This window comes from Chlamydotis macqueenii, chromosome 3 (genome assembly GCF_036417535.1).
Source record: "Chlamydotis macqueenii isolate bChlMac1 chromosome 3, bChlMac1.mat, whole genome shotgun sequence".
Taxonomy (NCBI): domain Eukaryota; kingdom Metazoa; phylum Chordata; class Aves; order Otidiformes; family Otididae; genus Chlamydotis; species Chlamydotis macqueenii.
The window spans coordinates 87,054,721-87,062,769 of NC_141558.1; the positions used below are offsets into that span (position 1 = coordinate 87,054,721).

General features: G+C 57.7%; 1 protein-coding gene across 2 annotated transcripts; it reads left to right on the top strand.

Moving 5' to 3' along the window:
• Positions 1-3,433: 3,433 nt before the first annotated feature.
• Positions 3,434-7,510, top strand: SLC35B2 (solute carrier family 35 member B2). 2 transcript variants are annotated; one of them, XM_010122244.2, is made up of 3 exons: positions 3,434-3,644; positions 3,954-4,114; positions 5,300-7,510. In XM_010122244.2, exons 1-3 carry the CDS (start codon positions 3,488-3,490, stop codon positions 6,236-6,238), a joined length of 1,257 nt encoding a protein of 418 aa, XP_010120546.2. In that variant the 5' UTR covers positions 3,434-3,487; the 3' UTR covers positions 6,239-7,510. The 2 variants fall into 2 exon arrangements, with proteins under 2 accessions (XP_010120546.2, XP_086601842.1); XM_086745716.1 differs by lacking the exons at positions 3,434-3,644; positions 3,954-4,114 and adding an exon at positions 4,762-4,948.
• Positions 7,511-8,049: the final 539 nt, after the last annotated feature.

Below are 8,049 nucleotides of genomic sequence, written 5' to 3' on the forward strand. Positions count from 1 at the left end.
CCCCACGGCCCACGCCACGGGGAGCAGCTGCGGCCTGTGCCCGGGGCAGGGCTGGCAGCTCGGCGGCAGCCCTGAGGCCCGGGGCAGGGACATGGGAAGACCTGGGATAAGGTTCGAGGGCTCCTGCACCGCAAGCGGGTTTTTTTTTTTTTTCTTTTTCCCTGCGTCAGGCTCGGCTGGAGCCGAGCGGGAACCGCGGGTTTAGCGTGGCCGGGGCCGAGGCGGTGGGGTCAGCGTGGGCCCGGGCCTGGAACCAGCGCCTCCTCGGGCCGGTGACTTCCCCTCCCTGACTCAGCATTTCCCGCTCCGGGGCGCGGGGGAAGCGATACTGGCCCCTTCCCGGGCCGCGGAAGGGGTGCGGGCGGTCGGGCAAGACCCGCCACCCGCGCCGGCCCACTCCCCGCCTCCCGCCGCTGAGCCACGCGTGGGCCCGGCGCGGCCACCCCTCCGGAGCGGCAGGGGGCGCTGTGGGGCGCCGCCGCAGGGCCGCCGAGCGGGGGTTCCGCCGCCGCCGGGAGCGGAGCCGAGGGGAACCGGCCGGCGCCGGGGCCGGGGCCGGGGCCGGGGCCGGGCTGCAGGTGGGTGACGGGGGTCGGGGAAGAGCGGGTCGGGCGGCAGCCGTCCCGCTCGGCAGGGGTGGGCGAGGGCCGTCGCCGCCGCGCTGCCGGCCCGCTCTCTGCGGACGTGGCCGCCGGGCGCCGGAGAGTCCCGGGGGCCTCGCTCGCCCCGCAGCCGGCCGGGCGCTGCCTCTCCCCGGTGCCTGGGCCCGCGGGGGCCTCCGGGCAGAAAAACGACTCGAACGGGCAGCGGGCTCTCCGCACGCCTCTCCCTGGCCCGGGGACCCCCGGGGTCCTCCCGGCCCTGCCCGCGGCGGGGGGTGCCCCTGCGGCCGCACCCCGGGTTGGGGGGAGATGCAGGAGCCCGGCTGCCCCCGGCGGCAGCCCCTGGGCAGAGGCGGCGGTTGGCCGTGGAGGGGCAATGGCAGGCGGGCCCTGCGACCCGGCTCGGAGCTGGCTGCGGGGCAGGGGCAAGGGCAGGGAGGGGAGGGAAGATCCCGGGCTGTTGGTGGGGGGCCGTGGATTTCTAAGCTCCAGGCTTGCGTGTGACCTCAGCCCTCCGAGGCGCTAGAGATGCGCTCGACAGTCGCAGGGCTGCAGGCAGGATTTTTTTTTTTTCCCCCCCAAAAAATAATAATTTTAGCCCGAAGACCCAAATTTTGCTGTGGCCCAGCCCGGCTCTGGGGCGGTGCATTTGAGAGTTGCCCCTCCTGTGCCGAGGGGAACAGTAGCCCAGTCTGTTGTCTCGGCTCTCTGGCTGTTCTGCAGGCCCCAATCTAAGGCTCCTTTCATGCCTCGGCGTGCCGCCTGCTTGCCCTGCACGGCCCCCCCACTTTCTACCTGTAACACTGGCATCCCTGTTCCTTCCCAGCCTCGGCGGGGAGGGCAGGGCCTGCTGCACTGAGTCAGCTCTCGGGGCCTGGGAATTGCTAGCGCAGGCATAGAGAGAGCCATTGTCCCTCCACAGTCTCCTCTTCACGGTCGCTGTGGGAGAACGGAGCTGGTTCTCCTCCTGTGGCAGCACTGAGGGGGCCGGCGGGGAAACAGCAGGCACAGTCACGCTGAACGAAAGCGGCTGGCTTTCCGTCTCTGTCAAGTTGAAGGGAGACGTGGCCTGTGAGTGTAGCAACCGACGCTGCTGTTATGTCTGACTTCTGCAAAAGTGAATGGCATTTTTGCACGATCTTCCCAGCAACAAGGCTGCTGCGATCAAACAAGGTTACTTCATACGGGCAAACCCAGGAGCATATGGGCAGCTTCAGCACCAGGTGCCTGCACCAAACCTTGTTCTTGCATCCCGCAGCACCCCTACAGCCTGCAGTGATGCCCCTGCAGCAGGAGACAGGACGGGGTGGAGGTGTCAAAATGCCTTTTCCACTGGGGAGAGTGGGGAGGAATAGGAAGCAGGCACAGAAGCCTACCCCCAGCCGTTTGCACTTCTCCCTGGGCTGGGAATTTCTGGGTCCTTTTAAGTAACAGAAGGGAGATTTCAGGGTGAAACACAGCCTCGGCTTAGGTCAGGTTGTTGGACTCCACGGGCCTGGCCATAGCAGCTGAGGATAAGAAAAGCCCCCGAGGCCTTTCCCAAGGGGGCAGGAGGTTGGTGGGGAGGGCTTGTTTTTCATTAAATGGCAGGGGGCTTTCTTGCCTTTAAAGCTCTAAGTTTGTAAGTCTCTGAGTTTCATGTGAGGGCTACTAGAGGTCACAGCTATTTTATGTTGGGGCCAGGTACGCCTCATGGGACCTAAATTCCTATGACTCAGTTGCTTCTGAGGGAGGGGGCACTAACATCTCTGGCCCTTTCAGTCGCAGGAGCCCAGAGCTTCTTCTGGTGTGTATTTATGTAGCTTCAGCACCCTCACCTGGCCCCCAAGGCAATCAGAAGGCTTTGTCTATTGGAGAAACTGAGGCAGGGATGGAGCATGGACCAAGGAAACCACCTACACCGATGCAGGAATCCACAGCTTGCTGTGTGCGGAGACGATGCAGGTGGCCTTGGGTGTAGGAAGTCCTACTCTTGTTCTTTGCATGGCCCCTGATTAGTGCAGGTCTGCCTCTGGGAGGGAGGGGACAATGAGGGAAGAACTCCTTCAGGGAGTATTAAAGCTGTTTTAAAGCTGGCTAGGTTGTCACCTAGGGCTGTAGCTGAAGTATCAGCCCCCTTCTGGAATAATCCTGGTAAAATCCCAACCAGCCAGCTGGTAGAAAAGTTCCTTCCCAGCCTTACCCTCTGGCTGTGTCTTGCCAAGTGGGTGAGCCCTGGTAATTTCCTCTGAGCTGTGGGGAATGCCTTTTGCACGCTTCTTTGCAGGGCTGCGTGAGGAGGTGGGGGAGGCTGGCAGCCTGAGCCCTCCCTGGCTCTCCTCCTCTCACCTCGTGCAGCCAGAGGGGGAAGCTCTGAATGGGTTGGTCTCAGAGGAAGGCCACTCTGGCCACAGGCTTGAAACATGAGCTGCCAGGTAGGAGTCACTTTTTCCATTCAGTGACCTTTTTCCATCCAGGAGCTGTGTTAAAGTTTACCTAAAAAGGTGAGGTGCAAGATGCAGTGCAAGGTGCTCCTTGCGTTTGGAGTAAGGGCGTTGTCAAAATCAGATGGTTACAACAGTGTTCAAACGTTCTCTCTGATCCTGGAAATCCACGTTTCTAAGTGTACGTGTTCCTAAGCAAGAGCAAACACCCTTAACAGAAGCAAACATAAATGTCTGGCATGTACTCTCGAATTCCAGAGGGCTTTTCCTACTCCACGTGCTGCCGTCATCGCTGTTGTCACTGGGATGGGACCTGGGTGCTGCCTGCTGGCAGGGAGCAGGCTGGGTAGCGGCTGGCGCAGGCATGCACAGCGGAGCTGTCTGCGTACCAGTAGCCCACCACTTACCTCTTCCTTTCTCCCCAGCTTTTGCCTGCCCCTCGTGCTGCCTTCCCTCCCTACCATGGCTGCTGCTGAAGAGATCTCCCCTGCCCTGCAGGACTCGTGGGGGGACTTCTGGCTCTTCCGTTTCTTTGTTAATGCTGCTGGCTATGCGAGTATTGTGGTGCCGGGATTCCTCCTCATCCAGTACTTCAAGAGAAGGAATTACCTGGAGACAGGTAAGGGCAGGAGCTTCCCTTCCACATCCTGTCTCCCTGAGAGCTCTCTACAACCCCTTGGTCAACCCTGTTCAGCTCTGACTGATTGGGGTTGTTTCCCCAATCTGCTTTGCCAGACCAGGCCTGAGCCACTTGCAGAGCTACATCCCAGAGCTGTCTAGGTGCTACCCTGAAATAAGTTTGTCCAGGGCTCCCACACCAGCAGATGTGGAGGCTAGTAAGGAGGGCGGCTTCACCTCTCAAGCTAGTGTGGTTTGTGGTGCCCAGGCTGTGTTTAATTCTGTCTTCGTGTTCTCTTACCCTGTTCAGGCCGAGGCATTTGCTTCCCTGTCATCAAATCGTGTGTGTTTGGCTCCGAGGTGAAGTCTGTACACCAGGAGGATGGCTCCCTGCCACCCCGAGTGGAGCCCACAGAGTCCTCTACAGCCCGACAGGTCTTCAAGCTGCTCTTCTGTGCTGCTGGTCTACAGGTAGGAGCCCTGTGCTTGTGTGTGTTGGGAGGCTGGGGGACAGCCTTTCAAGCAGGATAGTCCACCGGAGATGCTGTGTCACCTCTAAGGGCTGTGGAGGTCCATTGAGCTGGTGTCATCTGCATTGGGACCTCCGGTCCATCTGATCGCAGTGCTCTGCAGCCATGGATAGGAAAAATTCTGTGATTCAGCAGATTGTTAGGGCTGCTTTTGTTCTGGCCCTCACGTCACAGCAGCAGAGCTCTTCTTTCCCACGCTCTCCTCTGGGTCACCTGCTGGGGCTGATGCATCCTGCCTTGATGGGCTGGATTCAAATACTGGAGAAAAATACTGAATTTGGCTACAGATAAACAGGAATTTTTAATCTTAGTTTCCCTAAGTCTCAGCTACAGTTTGAGTATCATTAGGAAGGGCAGCTTTTTGGGCCTGTGAGGACTAAAAATAGAAATGTGGGCATTGTGATAGAAAAATCCCACACAGCCCGCAGCCAGCAGAAGACACCCACTCTCTGGCCTACGATCCCAGACCCTTGTCACCAACAAGTCCTTCCATCTCTCTGTGCCTCAGTTTCTCAGGAGGGTATGTGTGGTGAGAGGAAGCCTGTCTTACTTCTGTGAGGGGCTTGGTACTGTTGCACCAGAAGTAATGGAGGTGACAGCCAGAACAGTGATCATCCCTGGAGGACAATTTCATCTGCTGGGTTTGAAACTAGAATTGATTTGGATGGAAGAACCAGGCCTAGGGAGCTGGAAATGAAAACCAATGCAGAGGCCATTGGGAATACTGCCAGGAACTGCTGCAGGGAGCTGGCACCAAAACCGCAGCTGTGCGTCGGTAACTTTCCCTGATCCTGTCTGTCAGGTTTAACGGGCAGCTTAGAGCACGACCGCTTGCTGTACACCAGGATGTTTGCTTTGCGGGCTTCTCTCCCCTTGAAGAGGCTGTAAACTGATCTGGTTTTGTTTGGGACGGGATGTTCCTGGTTGTAACCACACAGGACAGTGGGTTCCCTCAGGTGGGTGGAGTGGAGGGTGGCCTCATGTCCCAGTGTTTCAGGGAAGCTTTGCTGTGCAGAGGATGAGGCAACGCTGGGGCAAGCAAGGATCTCCAGGGGTCTGTTCTTTCTGAGGTTGCTTGCAGCTGCCATTACGGGTCCTGACTCCCTGTGCTCCTCCTGCTTTGCAGGCCTCCTACCTCACCTGGGGTGTCCTCCAGGAGCGTGTGATGACAAGAACGTACGGTGCCACTGAAACGGACCCTGGTGAGAAGTTCAAGGACTCCCAGTTCCTAGTGTTTATGAACCGCATCCTGGCCTTCACAGTGGCTGGTCTGTACTGCGCCCTGACCAAGCAGCCGCGCCACGGGGCTCCTATGTACAAATATTCCTTTGCCTCCCTCTCCAACATCCTCAGCAGCTGGTGCCAGTATGAGGCACTCAAATACATCAGCTTCCCCACCCAAGTGCTGGCCAAGGCCTCCAAAGTGATCCCAGTGATGATGATGGGCAAACTGGTGTCGCGCAAGAGTTATGAGTACTGGGAGTACCTGACTGCTGCCCTCATCTCTGTGGGGGTCAGCATGTTCCTGCTCTCCAGTGCTCCCAACAGGCATGCGTCCACTGTCACCACTTTCTCAGGCATAGTCCTCCTGGCCGGCTATATAATCTTCGACAGCTTCACCTCCAACTGGCAGGATGCCCTCTTCACCTACAAGATGTCTTCTGTGCAGATGATGTTTGGCGTCAACGTCTTCTCCTGCCTCTTCACAGTGGGCTCGCTCTTGGAGCAGGGTGCCTTCCTGGAGTCGTTACGCTTCATGGCCCGCCACTCGGAGTTCACGGCTCACGCCATGCTGCTCTCGGTGTGCTCCGCCTGTGGCCAGCTCTTCATCTTCTACACCATCAACCAGTTCGGGGCAGCTGTCTTCACCATCATCATGACACTCCGCCAGGCCTTTGCCATCCTCCTCTCCTGCCTCATCTATGGGCACACTGTCACTGTCGTGGGCGGGCTGGGCGTAGCTGTTGTCTTCGTGGCTCTCTTCCTTCGCGTCTATGCCCGTAGCCGCATGAAGAAGCGCAGTAAGAAGCTGCCACCAGGCGAGACACCTGTACAAAAGGTCTAAGGAGCTAGGACCATGGCATTTAAGCTGTGCCTGCTGTCCTGCCTTTGCTCGGGGGCACTTGCTTGATTTCTCAAAACCCAATGAGGAGCAGGGTGGGGTATGAATAGGCTGGACCAGTGACTCACTTTTCCACCTGCTTTTCCTACAGAAGGGGCTGGAACAAGCCCAGGGAATGCTCCGGGCTGCCACAGCTCCAAACCTTTCCATTTGCCTTAATGGGTCAAAGACTTCCACCCAAGGCATGGGCCTGGGGGCTCGCATCCTGGGGGGAACCAGCATGGGGCTGCTGGTACTCCTGCCCCACCTCTGTCTTGCGGCTTCTCTCCAAAGTCACTGATGAACAAGGGAGCTCTTTTCCCTGGCACCACCTTGCCTCTGGCTAATGCTGCTCCATTTCTGTCAGTACTGCAGAAGGAAAAGGGCAAGCTAACACTAGCTTTCTTTTTGAAACACCTCCATGTGAGGCAAGTCCCAAGCTGAGCCTGTCCCACAGTGGGGGAGGCCTCAGCCCTGCTGCCAGGAAGCGCTCCAGGCGGGACAGGCACAGCTAAGGGAAGGACTCCCAGCTTGTCCTACCCGAGGCCTGGGATCTGCTCTGGAAGGGCACTCTGCAGTGAAAGCCTGTACCTCTCAGTTTGGTTTTATCAGTTTCTTGTCCCTGCTCTGAGAAACTTTTCTTTGCTTCCCTTGGCCCAGGCTGATTTTTTTTTTTTTTTTTTTTTTTTTTTTTTTTTTTTTTAATGCAGAGACTGAGGCTGGGGCAGTACAGTTCCCAAGGCTTGCTGAGTTGTTCTAGGTTGCTTTTTTTGTTACATCCGCTGCTCTCACAGGCCAAAGGCTGCGCTGCCCAGAAGCCCCAGCATCACCTCGGGGTGTCTCGGTGCCATGATTTCTGGGCTTTGTAGTTGCCATTCAGAGAAGCACAAATAGCCCCTCTTCTTCCTGCCAACTGGTGGCATCAGCCCCAGCATTCCTGGGGCCTGGCCAGAGCCCCACTGTGCCTGGAGGGCTGAGAGATGGGGCAGAGCTCGCTTGCGGTGCCTTGTTCCTGCTCCACAGGCAGCAGGGATGGAGCAAGCGGGCACCTGCTCCTCAGGTAGCAGAGGACAGAGCAGTGGAAGCTGCTCTTCCTCAGGAGCCTGGGTTTTACTGGTTAATCCTTTTCTCCTCAACACAAAACACAACCTGTCAAGCCAGCAGGTTTTGGTACTTTTGAAAGGCAACTTTTTTCTCTTTTTATTTTATTAAATTAAAAATATGCTGCATATTGTGCCTTGGGAGTAAATGTTCATTTTTATTGGTTTGTTTTGTCTTTGGGGGTTCCCCCCCCCACCATGTACCTGGAAGGAGGGGAGAAAGTTCCCAACCCTTCCTTTGTTCCTAATCTTTGTGGAACAGCAAAGCTGTCTGTCTTTCCTTTCCAAACACAGATGCCTCTGCTTTCACCCAGGCAGGTATCAGCCAGGGTTGGACTGCGACAGCAGCTGCAAACAAGAGCCTTGTACACGTAACTGGGAAGCATGGCTGGGTTTGGACCTCTGCTTGTGCTGGTGGGCAGGCAGAGGAGCTGTTAGCCCAAGTCTGGTTTGGCTCCTGGGTTCCCTGCACGGTGCAGCTTAGGCAGCCCCGCTGGGTGTAGCTAGCTAGAGATGGTGCAGAGACCTGCCGAGCACCTGGCAGCCAGGGCCACTAGTGCTGCAGGAAGGCCCTGGAGGTGTGGGGTACATGTGCACTAACACCAGCTCCCCAGGCCACACCCCAGAGCCAGGGTGGCTTGGGGCGTGGATGGTACATCCCACCACTACGTACAG